Source organism: Myxine glutinosa, chromosome 5 (genome assembly GCF_964187855.1).
Source record: "Myxine glutinosa chromosome 5, kmMyxGlut1.1, whole genome shotgun sequence".
In the NCBI taxonomy this organism is placed as follows: Eukaryota; Metazoa; Chordata; class Myxini; order Myxiniformes; family Myxinidae; genus Myxine; species Myxine glutinosa.
The window spans coordinates 105,238,603-105,254,359 of record NC_136265.1 but is presented as its reverse complement, the minus strand read 5'-3'; the positions used below and the strand labels follow the sequence as shown (position 1 = coordinate 105,254,359).

Below are 15,757 nucleotides of genomic sequence, written 5' to 3'. Positions count from 1 at the left end.
ATGATTTCATTTTTATCGATGGTTTTAGACTCGGTGTCAGCAATAATTGAGAACATTCCACACACGCGGGAAAATGCAGAGATATATTTTTTTAAATCGCTTCATGGTGTATCATACACCGCCCAACATGACACCGACGGCAACGTGTCAATATATATTAAAAATTCGCTTTTGCTTTTCCGTTAAGATACATTACTTTTTCGTTTGACGACAGTCGTCACAAAAACGTCAACAATGATGCCGACATATATTTCTTCGTTTTTATTTCATTCAACATTATTAGCCGGAAGTAAAATATGTTTCAGGAAATTACCGAGAGATATTTCTTCGTTTTTTTATTAGTTATGTGCGCATACACTTTAAATAGGTTTATTTGAAATCTTTAATTTTCCACAATATAATTTACTTGCCATTTATCATTTGATGATTACGAGACACTTCCTCTTGAGGATCGCAACAATTCATGCGCTGCGTGGAAACTTCTATTTCCAAAATGAATGAGACGATCGATGAAGAACGCAGACTTGAACAGGATGCAGCAAGAAAACGAATGAGACGGGCGAACGAGTCCATCGACGAACGTCAATGCAAACTAGCGGGGTCACCCGTGGGAATCCCACGGGCATGGAAGTGTGTGACATTTCGACATATTGAGTTAGATGCTGCACATTCATTTTTACAAAATGGTTACTGGCAAGTCATCAGATCCAGAAATGGTGTAATGAACACAATTTATTTACGCGCAAGCAAGAAAGCAAGACGGGCCGATTTCCGATTCCGATGGGCCGACTGGCGAGACGGGCCGATTTGGAGCAAGAAAAAGAACGAGACGGGAGAAAAATGAGAGAAACGAGACGGGGAAAGACGATTGGAGAGGCGAGTGAGGAGCGATTGGAGAGGCGAGTGAGGAGCGATTGGAGAGGCGAGTGAGGAGAGATTGGAGAGGCGAGTGAGGAGAGATTGGAGAGGCGAGTGAGGAGCGATTGGAGAGGCGAGTGAGGAGCGATTGGAGAGGCGAGTGAGGAGTGATTGGAGAGGCGAGTGAGGAGCGATTGGAGAGGCGAGTGAGGAGCGATTGGAGAGGCGAGTGAGGAGCGATTGGAGAGGCGAGTGAGGAGCGATTGGAGAGGCGAGTGAGGAGCGATTGGAGAGGCGAGTGAGGAGCGATTGGAGAGGAGAGGAGTGTGAGGGATTGGAGAGGTGAGGGATTGGAGAGGAGAGGAGTGCTAGGTGGAGAGAGGAGAGTGTCAGGTGGAGAAAGGAGAGTGTCAGGTGGAGAGGAGTGAGGGGTCACATATTATGTGAAATAAATAAATTGTGTTCATCACACCATTTCTGGATCTGATGACTTGCCAGTAACCATTTTGTAAAAATGAATGTGCAGCATCTAACTCAATATGTTGAAATGTCACACACGTCCATGCCCGTGGGATTCCCACGGGTGACCCCACTATATTTCTTCGTTTTTATTTCATTCAACATTATTATCCGGAAATAAAGGTTCACATGTTCATTTCACGTGTGCAAAAACAAACTCAATTTCACGTGTGCATGGACATGAAACACAGATGGGAAATTGCCTAGAGATATTTCGTTCGAAGCAATTATACACCGCCCAAATAAAATATTTCACCGATACACCGAGCGAATTTCAGCGAATTTCACCGAGTTTCAGGAAATTACCCAGAGATATTTCTTCGTTTTTATTTCATTAGTTACTAGCAGAAGTACTCAGCGTTGCCGGGCGGGGGAGGGAGGAAGGGCACGTACACTTTAAACATGTATATACATGTGGGATGTGGGATATATACATGTGGGACGTGTGTGTGTGTGTGTGTGTGTGTGTGTGTGTGCGTGTGTGTGTGTGTGCGTGCATATATGTGTATGTGTGTATATATATATATGTCTGTGTGTGTGTGTGTGTGTGTATGTGTATATATATATATCTATGTGTGTGTGCATATGTGTGTATGTGTGTGCATGTGTGTCGATGTACATTTGTCTGTATGTGTGTGTGTGCGTGTATGTGTGTGTATATATGTGTGTGTGTGTGTTTTTGTGCATGTGTATATATGTGTGTGTCTGTATGTGTATATGTGTGTGTGTGTGTGTGTGTGTGTGTGTATGTGTTTGTGTGTGTGTATGTGTGTGTGTGTGTATGTATGTGTGTGTGTGGGTGTACATGTGTGTATGTGTATATATATGTGTGTGTATGTGTGTATGTGCATATGTGTATGTGTGTGCATGTGTGTCGGTGTACATGTGTGTGTACACGTGTGTATGTGTGTGTATATATGTGTGTGTGTATATATGTGTGTGTCTGTATGTGTATATATGTGTGTCTGTATGTGTATATATATGTGTGTGCATGTGTGTGGGTGTACATGTGTGTATGTATGTATATGTGTGTATGTGTATGCATGTGTGTGTGTGTGTGAATGTGTATATGTGTATGTGTCTGTGTGTATGTGTATGTGTGTGTGTGTACGTGTATGTGTGTATGTGTGTGTGTGTGTGTGTGTGTGTGTGTGTGTGTGTGTGTGTGTGTGTGTGTGTGTGTGTGTGTGTGTATATATATATACACAAAGAATTAAGTTAAGCACCCCTACACAACGAATTAAGGTAAGCACCCCCTAATATATATTCTTTGTGTATATGTATACATTGGCATATATTCTAAGGTATGTGAGATCAAATAATGATTGGTATGACATTAGCAATTATCCATTGATGAAATGCAGATGAGTGCACTCATCTGTGACGCCCATCGCTCGTGCAGCACGTGTTATCGTCCACGTGGTCGTGATTTTCTGTAAATGCACTATCATCACGGGTTATTGCAAGTCACGCCTGAGCTCGTGTGGGGGTTACATGGTCATTTTCTCGTAATGGTGGCTCGTAGACGGTTGTCGGACGGAGAACGATGGCGGATAATAGGCATGATCGAGTCCGGAATGTCCAGAAAAGCTGTAGCTCGAACGTTTGGTTACCACCATTCGGTGATCAGTCGGTTGGTGCAGAAACACCAGGAAACGGATGCGGTGAAGGACCGCCCAAGGTCTGGAAGACCTCGCGTGACAACAGTCCGCCAAGATAGAGCGCTTTTGAGACTGGTGCGACGATATCCCTTCGCCTCGAGCCATTTCCTGAAGGACAACTGGCTGCCCAACAGAAGGCTATGTCACCGTACCGTGAGGAACCGCCTGAAATCGGCCGGTTTAAGGTCAAGACGAGTGATCAAGCGTCCAAGGCTACTCGAACGACATCAGAGGGAGCGTTTGGCATGGTGCCTAGCGCGACGTGGATGGAACATCCGGTCTTGGAGGCGAGTTCATTGGTCGGATGAAAGCCGGTTCTTGCTGTACGTGACAGATGGGCGTGTTCGGGTGTGGCGCCACAAAAACACCGCGTATGCACCTAAAAACATTCAACCAACGGTACCCTTTGGTGGTGGCTCGATTATGGTCTGGGGATGCTTCTCCCATGACTGTAAGTTGGACCTGATAACTGTGCGAGGTAACCTCAACGGAGAGCGATATGCCGAGGAAATCCTGAATACCACCGTAATCCCGCACTTCGATGACCACACCCTCGCCAGCAGACCCATCTTCATGGATGACAACGCCAGGCCTCACCGTGCGAGACGCGTCCGAGCCTTGCTGGAGCAAGGTGCTGTGACAACCATCCCCTGGCCTGCGTACAGTCCTGACCTGAACCCCCTCGAGCACGTTTGGGACATGTTGGGACGACAAATTGCGAAGATGGTCCCTCCAATAGCCAATCTGGATGAATTGGAACGTGCATTACATCGGGAATGGAACAACCTGCCACAGCAACGCATACGACGGCTTACAGGGTCTATGAGACGTAGGGTTGAGTCAGTGATCCGATCACGTGGGTCCTACACACGTTATTGACGCAAAGATCGCTAGAGGTCTTCTCAGAACAATGACTGTACGTTAGAAAACATAAACGTCATCCACACTGTCCGTGATGGACCTATAGCTCCATACTTAAATTGAGGTGCAAATATGCCTAAAATTCCCAAAAAATTTCACCTTTAATTATTCAGAATAAAATATTGAAAACGGCATGATTGTTATGTTTTTATGTGACCATAATATCACTTCTCCAGAAAATATAGCAATATCATGGGTATATTACACTGTTTTGACGACAACAAACTTGTAATGTGCGAGGTTGTAAAAAAACGGGGGGGGGGTGCTTAACTTAATTCTTTGTGTATATATGTGTGTGTGTATGTGTATATGTGTGTAGATGTGTATGTGTGTCGGTGTACGTGTGTGTGTGTGTGTTTGTGTGGGTGTGTGAATAAGAGAGAGACCGAATTGTGAGATACAGAAATGAAAAAACGAGGTGTGTGTGTGTGTGTGTGTGTGTGTGTGTGTGTATGTGTTATTGTGAAACAGGTGCAGCATCTAACTCAATATGTCGAAATGTCACACACGTCCATGCCCGTGGGATTCCCACGGGTGACCCCACTCGTATATATATATACGTATATATATATATATGTATATATATATATATATATATATATATATATATATATATATATATATATATATATACGTATATATACGTATATATATATATATATATATATATATATATATATATATATATATATATATATATATATATATATATATATATATATATATTGTTACGGAAACGGGGACGGCGCTCCCCCCCCCCCCCCAAGGGGGGGGGGGGTTAATCCCCCTTCTATTCTGCACTGGCCGTCTCCGATCCTGAAGCTACCCCGCTCCCCTGTGGGGTGGGATTGGCCGAGGTGATTGGTCAAGGGATTCCCGTACACCTCCGCCAATCCCTCCACAAGGCAGGTGGGTAACTCCGCTCGAAACCATGGACAAGATGGTATTTGCCGAGCGGGTTAGCAGTCCGAAGTTCGCGCCATTAACAAAGACTAACCCGATCGTGAAGCGCTGGCCGAAATCGCACCACAGGAACTCAATTGGGAAATCTCAAAAGCGATCGGATGAGAAAGAAGAAATCAAAGAATGGAGGAACAGATATTTATTATTATTTACACAAACCCAAAGAAGAAAAGAAGAACGAAGTAATTTACAGGGAAGAGGAAGAAGCAGATACACAGGGCAAATCTTTATACAAACTTTACTTTTAACCCAGACAACACAGAGGACAGACGACGGGCAGACTCACACGAATGGGGAATTGCAGGTTGGATTGGCTGGAGGGAGAGAAGGGTTCGTGCAGGACGGCAGGCTGGAGGTGAGCGGCCACCGACTCCACCGCAATCTGGTCCACAGAACAGGCGACAGGGAGGTCCGAGGATCGCGGCACGTCGAGGTTCGCGTGCCCGCACTTGTTGTTGTCTGTAGCCTTGTAGGTTTGCGTGTCTCTGCCTCATGCGTCTCCGAAGCTCTCAGCAGGACCGCCACCTGCGCAAGCACCTCCCTCAAAAACTCTCTTGCAGAACTGCTTGCCACGGAACTCCTCAACTGAGGTGGGGGCTCCGCGCAATGGGTTATATAGCGCCACACCCTGGAACGTTCGCGAAACTGCTCGATGTTTCTTGGTCACGCCTCTCAAGCCATACCCCTGATCTCTGGTTGGTCGTTCGGGGGCTCCACCCTTGATGACGAGGTGGGGCCACGCCCTTCTTCTCCGAGTTGGAGCACATGTTGAATGGCGGCAAATGCAGTTGGTAATGGAGGTAATGCTCGCGAGATCTTGGAGACGGTGGGAGGGATTTTCGAAGCTCCACACGGTCTCCACGTTTTTCGAAGTTAAGTCTGTTCACAATTGTATTTTGTCGAAACTGTATTTATCGTTCGGTGTGTGAAGTTATTGTGTGCAACTTTGGTTGTTTCTCGGTGTTTATCTTTCATAAATTGATCGTCTGTTTGCCGTGTCGCGAGCAAGGCCTTTGCCGCGTCGCGAACGATTTGAAATTGAAGTTAAGTGATTGTTCCCATTTGTATTTTCGTTAAAACTATTTATTTATGGTGTTGTACGTATATTGTGTCCCGACGAAGATTTTTCGGTGCAAATCTTTCATACCTGTATTGAAAATCGTGTTAATTCGTGTCGTGTCTTGAGGCCTTGTACAGTGTGCACTGTACAACCTTGAGGCTTTGTTTTTCTCTCAGCGGTCCATCGTTTTGTGATCCAATAACTTTCGTTCTCTGTATTCCCAGTCTTTTCACCCATAGCCTACTTCCTTGTGTAAATCTCAACTCAAAAAAAAAAAAAAAAAAAAAAAAAAAAAACATTTCCTTCTCTGTTCTCATTCGTTTATTCATTCTTATTCGTTCGTTCGTTCTTCGACCACGTGTTTCTCCCCCATTTCCCCAGATAGTTTTCACTCATTAACCTTCAATGTTTACACTTTCCCCTCAAGTTATGTATTCCGTCATATTTTATAACACCTTTTTCTTCTTCTTCTTTAAAAGGCTGCTTTCGACTTGCTCACCAAATCAATTCATCCCAAAAAAAATATCCATCTCCTATAGTGCCTTTTTTCTACATTCCCTAAACTCTCCTGCACTCCATCCTCCATCCAGCGTCCTTAAACGTATTTTTAACTCGAAGGTCACAAGAAACTCATTTTGCAATAAATGTTCGTTTCCCATAAATCGTACACTTTCAAAAATCCAATCTCACCCCTCCCCTCCAAATCTTCCCCATAACCCCTCCCCTCCAAATCTTCCCCATCACCCCTCCCCTCCAAATCTTCCCCATCACCCATCCCTTTCAAATCTCCCCCCTTGCCCCCTCCCTCCTAAACTACCCCCTCACCCCTCCCCGCCAAGACGCCCCCTCGCCCCTCCCCTCCTAGACTCCTGCCTCACCCCTCCCCTCCAAATCTCCCCCATATCCCATCCCTTTCAAATCCCTCCCCTTGTCCCTTCCCTCCCAAACTCCCCCCTCACCCCTCCCCTTCAAAACTCCCCACCCTCATTGCTTCTCAATTTCCCCCCTCTCACTCCCCCTCCTCAAAGCGTCCTCCCCGCTTCTTCCCCCTTCAAACTCTCACCTCCATCTCCCCCAACCTTCTGCCTCGCTCTTCCCCCTCCTCAAATAACACCTCATTGTGGCTCACCCAATCACCATCAAACCTTTTGTCCGCCCCATCCTTCCCTTTCTCCGAGCTATTCTGAAATCTCTGACACACCTTCAACAGCTCTCCCTACCTCTTCCACCTCTTCCACATCTTACCCTACCCCTCCTCCCCCCTGTTCTGTATCTGATGCTCCCCCTTCCTCTTCATTAACGGTATGGACCTCAAACATCCGGGGCCTTCGTTCAAACTTAACTGATCTCTCCATACAGGTTGCTTCTGTCAAACCAGACGTGATCTGCTTAACAGAAACTTTCCTCCTTTATGATGTCTCTGATTCCATAGTATCTCTCCCGGGCTACTCCCTCCTCCGGTATGATAGACCTGAGCCTCGTCCTGGAGGCGGGGTTGCTATCTTTATCAAAAACTCTCTTCCTCACTCGCCCTGCACTGCACTCTCTCCACCTCACCCCCAGGAATACCTCTGGCTACGGCTTCCCCTTCGCTCCCACCTCTTGTTCATATGTGTGTTGTACCGTCCACCAAACAGTGATGACTCCATCTACATCTCGCTGTCTGATGATATGGACCAACTTCTATCTACTCATCCCAACTCTCTCTTCCTCATATGTGGTGATTTCAACTGTCATCATGCCAGTTGGCTGGGTGTGGGTACCTCTCTCACCAGCCATGGCTCCTCAGCAAAGGACTTCTGCGACTCACTGGGACTGACACAATCTGGCAATTTCCCGACCCGGATCTCAGTCAACGGAACATCTTCTCTTCTGGACTTGGTTATGACTAACTTCCCTGAAAATGTCTGCTGCTCTTCTTCTGCTCCGATCGGATCATCTAATCATGTCCTTGTTAAAGTGGACATCTCTCTGACCATCCTCAGGGAGCCTGCTCAGCGTCGACGAGTCTGGCATTTCACTCAGGCCAACTGGCACGGTCTTCAAGCAGCCATCAATCATCTGGACTGGTCTCCCATCTCTACCACCTCTGACATCAACTCATCCTGGGAATTCTTCCAAAGTAAATTGCTCTCTCTCATGCACAGATTTATCCCATCTCGTCTTCAGTTGTCGTACCCTTCCTCCCGTCCATGGTACACGGAATCTTGTGGTGAGGCTGTTGCCCAGAAACAACTTGCCTTCGTCTCCTGGAAAGCAAATCCAACGGAAGGAAATCTCATTTCCTTTCACAAAGCCCGAAACAAGTGTGTGTCCACCCTCAGGAGAGCCAGGAAACAATATCTCTCCGTTCTCAAGACCGAACTCCCTTATCTGTCTCCCTCTTCCAAATCCTGGTGGCGTCTGGTCAAATCCGTTTCTGGTGTTTGTTCCCCCTCCATCCCCTCCCTTACCTCAAACGGCTACACAGCTGACTCCGCACGTGAAAAAGCTGAATGCCTCAACTCTGTGTTTGCCTCTAAATCTTGTGTCCCAAACCCATCCCTCTCTGTACCCACCATACCCAGTCGTACCCTGCTGCTCCTGGACTCCGTGTCCTTTCCTCCTGACAAGGTGGAAAAGTTTCTGTCAACCCTCGACTCTGATTCTGCAACTGGACCCGACGGCATCAGCCCACGGGTCCTAAAATCCTGCTCTGCTGCTCTATCTCACCCTCTCTCTGTTCTCTTCACCCTCTCTTTTGCTCAAGGTCAACTGCCATCTGCTTGGAAATCAGCCAACATCACCGCTTTGCACAAAAAAGGTGCAAAAACAGATCCTAGCAACTACAGACCAATCAGCCTTCTCCCAAATATCAGCAAAGTCTTGGAATCCATCATTGCTTCGGATATGAAATCTTTCCTCTTCTCCAATGGCTTGATCTCTGATCATCAATTTGGTTTCAGACCAGGTCACTCTACTCTGGACATGCTGCTTCTGCTGTCTCAACAATGGATGGAGGTCCTCAATGCCAAACAGGAAATTAGAGCTGTCTCCCTCGACATATCACGTGCCTTCGACACGGTCTGGCACCCCGCTCTGCTCACCAAACTCTCCTCCTTTGGTATCCATGGAAATCTCCACGCATGGCTGGCGGACTTCCTCTCTAGTCGTCGTCAACGTGTGGCCCCGAATGGGTTTCTCTCATCTCCTCTTCCTGTTCAGGCTGGAGTTCCCCAAGGCAGTGTTCTTGGCCCCGTGCTTTTTCTGGTCTTCATCAATGATCTCTCTGACTCTCTCGAAAATCCTCTCTATCTCTTTGCTGATGACTCCACTCTCTGCCGCTCCATTCCTCTTCCCTCAGATCGGCAGTCTGCTGCCTCCTCACTCTCTGAAGACCTGGACAAAATCACAGACTGGTCAAACAAGTGGAACATGTCTTTCAATCCTGACAAATCTCACACTCTTACTATGTCTCTCCGAAAAGATCGACTGGACAACCCTCCCATCTACTTTCTCAACAATCCTCTCCAAGAAGTTCTGTCGCTCAAGATTTTGGGTCTCACTATCTGCCATGATCTTTCTTGGGAAAACCACATTTCCAAGCTGGCCTCCAAAGCCAGTCGCCGACTGGGCATCCTCCGTCGTGCGAAGTCCTTCCTCGGCACACCTGAGCTCCTCACCACATACAAGGCTTTCATCCGCAGCTCAATGGAATACTGTTCTCCCCTATGGGCCGGTGCTCCTGCCTCACACCTAGCTCGGCTTCACGCTGTTGAAACCAAAGCTTTCAGAATTATTGGAATCTCCCGCGATGAAGCTATCTCTGAGGGCCTTTCACTCACTCACCGCAGGCAGGTAGATGGTCTTTCTGTCTTCTACCGACTGCTCTCCGGCCTTGCACCCACAGCTCTCTCTGTGCTCTGTCCCCCAAATATTCCTAAAGGTCGCACAAGATCTGCCAGCAACCCTCTGATGGTTAAACTGCCGAAATCTCGGCTCTCTGCTCACCTTCACTCTTTCATTCCTCTTTTCTCCCGCCTCTGGAACAAACTCCCTCACTCCCTTCAATCCCACTCCTCCCTGCAGGTCTTTAAAACAGCTGTTCACCACCATCTCTTATCTTCACCCATCCAAAACCTTGATCTTTTCTACCCCCGCTAATTCACCCCAGATCCACCTTGTTTGAAATTCCAACTTCTTTCCTGGAAGTCCTGGCAGTGTCCATATGTTTTATACCTCTCCCACCGCCCCCTTCCCATGCCCCCCCCCCCCCCCAAAGCCCTCGCCCTCTCTCAGATCTCTCGATGTCTCCATGTCTCTCGGTCCCTGCTCTCAAATGTTGTGTTTGTGTCCTTCTCCCTCTCTCCCCATCTTGTCTACCGCTCCCGATGTTATATGTTTTATGTGTCGGTTTGTCTTTCTGTGTGATTAATGTTCGCTCTTTCACGAGCCTCGATCTTGTATACAAAAAAAAAAAAAAAAAAAAAAAAATGCAGTTGGCAATGCAGTTGGCAATGGAGGTTCTGGGGCCATCGAAAGGGGATCTATCTTATTTGATTTTGGTGCAACGTAAGATCGACTATTGGACACACAGCCTTATCTGAAACACAGACGAATGAAATAATTATAGAGAGGTTCTATGGTTGGCTACGTGCTTGTACATGGACTAGCTAAGGTGCACTTATTTCAATTAACAGCCAATTAAGGGGAAATGTACATGGGGGGTTATTAGGGATTTTAATACTAAATTTGATAAAGTGAAGGTTCTAAAAACCGTAACTATATATATATATATATATATAATGGTATCTGTAATCTGGTTCTCCAACCTAATGAGCGGACAACATGACGTCATCGCCATGCACGTCCGCCTTGCCTGCAAAGTTCCAGAGGAACCATCTAGCAGTGCGTCATTACGGATTATAAATACAGATACTGTCACAAGTGCATGCAAAACTCACAGTTACCGACCTGGTTTCGCCCTTGTTGGGGCTTCATCAGGGCAACGCAGTGAGGCTTTCCATACACTTGTAACTCTGTGACCCTTTCGGTTTTTATATCAGTCACTAGTCACTAGTCATTTATATTAGTCACTAGTCACTTTTATATCAGTCGCATAGTGACTGATATAAAAACCGAAAGGGTCACAGAGTTACAAGTGTATGGAAAGCCTCACTGCGTTGCCCTGATGAAGCCCCAACAAGGGCGAAACCAGGTCGGTAACTGTGAGTTTTGCATGCACTTGTGACAGTATCTGGATTTATAATCCGTAATGACGCACTGCTAGATGGTTCCTCTGGAACTTTGCAGGCAAGGCGGACGTGCATGGTGATGACGTCATGTTGTCCGCTCATTAGGTTGGAGAACCAGATTACAGATACCATTATTAGTAACTCCCAACCGCAACCAGGTCGACTCCATATGATGAGTGGATACCAGAGATAACGTTACCGCGTGGCAGGCGGGGCTTATCGCTCCCAGCAAGGTGCAGCAGCAGCTGTATGGGACACCTTGCTGGCGGTTCTCCACTGATGATATGAAGGTCGCATAGTGACTGATATATATATATATATATATATATATATATATGTGTGTGTGTGTGTGTGTGTGTGTGTGTGTGTGTGTGTGTGTGTGTGTGTGTGTGTGTCCTGTAGCGAGTGTTATTGAACATAAATTGCAAGTGCACGTTACTCGTAGATAGAGTGTCATGTATATTACAAGAGTTTAACTAAATTGATAGTTTAAGTTAGTGAGACAGATTAATTCAAGTAAAACTAGAACAGCAAATCAGCCAAAGTCGAATCAGCTTGTTCTTGTCGCCTACCAACTCATCCACCAAGTTTAGTTATAACTCATCCATAACGTTTTGAAATATGATGCTATATATCTCTCAATGGTCAAGAATCACTTTAATGGTTCTCGCATCAGCATTGCGGGTTTTGTTTGGGGTTTTTTTTGGAGTTACTGTCATCTTCAACAAATCTAATCATTTCGTCCTCCGCATACCCAACCTCCCCACCACATTTGGTCCGAATCTGTCCACAACTTTTTGAGATGTCCTGTTCACAAACAAACAAATGAAAAATCACTCAAAGAGCAACACTTGGCAGAAGAGAACAAAGTAGAATGGCACTCATAGAGCATCATTTGTCCTCCAAAATAATTGGTTGTTGTATTCAGTTAGCTGATATGCAAATAGTCTTCAAATTTTAAATTAATCGGATAAAATATATGAAAATACGCATTGCGTAGAGTGAGAGCTTCGTCGACAATGGTCAGTCAATCGAGTATGATGGTGGTGGTGGTGTCGACTCTAAAGGTAGTTAAAGTGTATTCAGGATTGTTTCCTGTCATTGTGTAACGGAAATTAAGCATTAATTTGAAGAAAGCCGGAAGTAGATAAATAAAACGGAAATACGTCACGTTCTTCGTGTGGCCTTCGTTTAACGCTTGAGAGATCGGCCAGCAAAGCAAGATCACGTGAGCAAGATGGCGGATCATGGAAGGGACATTTGAAATGACAACATGAAATTTTGTTCCCAAGGGAATGGGGAATGATAGTGAAATTGTGAATGGATTTACACATACATGCAATTGCCATAGAGGTTTGCTTACGAAGCTCTCTGTTATTTAACATTCTCATCATCTCCACCATCTTGTTTTCTGTTATTTCGCATTTACATCACACTCCACCATCTTGTTTTCTGTTATTTAACATTTCCATCATCCCCACCATCTTGTTTTCTATTATTTAGCATTTCCATCATCCTCCACCATCTTGTTTTACATTATTTAGCAATTCCATCATTCTCCACCATCTTGTTTTCTGTTATTTAGCATTTACATCATCCCCACCATCTTGTTTTCTGTTATTTAGCATTTACATCACACTCCACCATCTTGTTTTCTGTTATTTAGCATTTACATCACACTCCACCATCTTGTTTTCTGTTATTTCGCATTTACATCATCTCCACCATCTTGTTTTACATTATTTAGCAATTCCATCATCCTCCACCATCTTGTTTTCTGTTATTTAGCATTTACATCACACTCCACCATCTTGTTTTCTGTTATTTCGCATTTACATCACACTCCACCATCTTGTTTTCTGTTATTTCGCATTTACATCATCTCCACCATCTTGTTTTACATTATTTAGCAATTCCATCATTCTCCACCATCTTGTTTTCTGTTATTTAGCATTTACATCATCCCCACCATCTTCTTTTCTGTTATTTAGCATTTCCATCATCCTCCACCATCTTGTTTTACGTTATTTAGCATTTACATCATTCTCCACCATCTTGTTTTACGTTATTTAGCATTTCCATCATTCTCCACTATCTTGTTTTACGTTATTTAGCATTTCCATCATTCTCCACCATCTTGTTTTCTGTTATTTAGCATTTCCATCATCTCCACCATCTTGTTTTCTGTTATTTAGCATTTCCATCATCCACCACCATCTTGTTTTCTGTTATTTAGCATTTACATCATCCCCACCATCTTGTTTTCTGTTATTTAGCATTTCCATCATCCTCCACCATCTTGTTTTACATTATTTAGCATTTCCAACATTCTCCACCATCTTATTTTACGTTATTTAGCATTTCCATCATTCTCCACCATCTTGTTTTACGTTATTTAGCATTTCCATCATTCCCACCATCTTGTTTTCTATTATTTAGCATTTCCATCATTCTCCACCATCTTGTTTTCTATTATTTAGCATTTCCATCATCCCCACCATCTTGTTTTACGTTATTTAGCATTTACATCACACTCCACCATCTTGTCCTTTATCCCATTTCTTTGTAGAAAGACTTCGGGAGTAGCGGAAAGAAGATAGCCATCTTTTCCATGTTCAGCTCCAATGGCTACAAGGGCCGCGACCTGCTCTTTAAGGACTCGACACAATGTCTGATCCCTGTACAAAGCAACAACTACTGGCAGTTCTTGGGGGGGAAGTATGTGGAGGTATTGGAAAGCCTCAATACCTGCGGTCCTTCAGGTGAGTTTTAGCTGCCCATTAACACCTCTCTCTCTGTACAAGCAGTAATGTAGAGATATTATAGGAGAGATATTACAGTAATGTATAGATTGATACCTACAGCCCACTCGAAGCTGCATGAGTTATCAGACTCCACGTCATTCCCCCTTCATTACATCGAAGACCACCATGCTTCACTACTCAGAACATCATAATGACATTTTGACACTTCCCAGACCTGTACTCTCACTTCTCACAAATGTCATGTCTGGCAGGAAGTCTAAACAGCCATTACTACCCTACCCATTCCTACCCACTTCCATGACTACCTCATCTCACCCATGTGTGCCTATCATGCAACCCTTCAACTACTGCATTCTCTCCAGATGGCTGTGCCCCACACCTGCTAACATTTCCCATAGAGGTAGCGTTGTAACAGGATTTTTACCGAACATGACCTCTGACCTTTCTCCTCATGACCCCAAAATCTAATCAGTGCATCTATATCTCATCATACATAACTGCACCAAGTTTGACGAAAATCCCCTCAGCCGTTCTTAAGTTATCGCGGTAACGAAATAATTGTCAAATCTCACATTACAAATCCCAAATCCCACTCACACTCTCTCCCAAACATCGCACTCTCAATCTCTCCCAAATCTCACTCTCACTCTATCCCAAATCTCACACTCTCACTCTCTCCCAAATCTCACACTTTCTCCCAAATCTCGCACTCTCACTCTTTCCCAAATCTCGCACTCTCACTGTCTCCCTAATCTCACTCTCTTGTATTGAGACATTTATGCAACCTCCAAGCCACCTTAGGACATCCACTGGGACCCCAAAAGGTTCCACAGAAAGTTTGGTGGGGCGAGCTCCAAAACGGAGGGACTAGTTTGGCGACGGACAGACAGACAGACAGACAGACACTCCTGTTTTATTACATGGATAATGTTTTCAATTGAACGTTTGCAAAAAGAACTGTAAATGTGCCAATTTTGCATTCATGGCTTACTACGATAACATGGCGGGAACGAATGAAACTATTACATCTTGGATCATTTCACCAATAATGCTGGCCACCAATATTTGATTGTGGCCATATGTGCTCTAGGACTTACAAGGTACTGTAGTTGGTAAACATACACCTAACTTCCAGAAGGCAAGTACCATCCTCCGCTGACTTTGTGTTACAGAGCTCGTGGAAACCTGTGAGTTTGATGTTTGCAAAGTTCCGAAGAAATATTTCAAGCTTTGAGAAAGATTTCAGAAGGACCCAATCTTACCTTGCAGCAGATTGCAAAAGGCGTCCGTAGTCCGTGATGACATTGGAAGAGAAATGGAAAAAGGTGCTTAAAAAATAGTAATTACATTGAATTTTGAGCAGTAGACAGGTGTTGAACTCACAGCAATTCCTTGTGTAGGTGGGCAGCTTATTGTGAATTCCTTACCGTCAACGGACTGAATAAACTTGATAAAAAAAATATTTCCCTCTTTCATCTTGGTGTGTCCATTTCTGTGTAAGAATCCTGTGGGACGAGGCAATGTCCGCGTATGTTGTTCGGTATGAATTCTACTTTCTGATATACGTGAGAAGCCCTGCCTTTAAAATTAGCTAAAAGGTGGATTGGCCGGCCGATGGTCTGGGGCACCTCCACGGAGAAGGCAAGATCATGCAGCAACTCGCTGCAAGGTTTCGAGAAGAAAAATGTCGCAAACAAATAAAAAACAAATAAAACAATGTTTGCAAGGTTTTTTTTGGTGGCAATGCAAAATAAACCGGAATATGCAAACATTTCT

At 44.8% G+C, this 15,757-nt stretch overlaps 1 protein-coding gene across 1 annotated transcript in view; it reads left to right on the top strand.

Moving 5' to 3' along the window:
- LOC137427284 (serotransferrin-B) overlaps positions 1 to 15,443 on the top strand; it is an 82,819-nt gene extending 67,376 nt beyond the window's left edge. The window contains exons 16-17 of the mRNA XM_068116672.2: positions 13,786 to 13,978; positions 15,154 to 15,443. Coding sequence (XP_067972773.1) covers positions 13,786 to 13,978; positions 15,154 to 15,215 — 255 coding nt within the window. The 3' untranslated portion in view covers positions 15,216 to 15,443. The remainder of the gene's footprint in view (positions 1 to 13,785; positions 13,979 to 15,153) is intronic.
- The last annotated feature ends 314 nt before the right edge of the window (positions 15,444 to 15,757 follow it).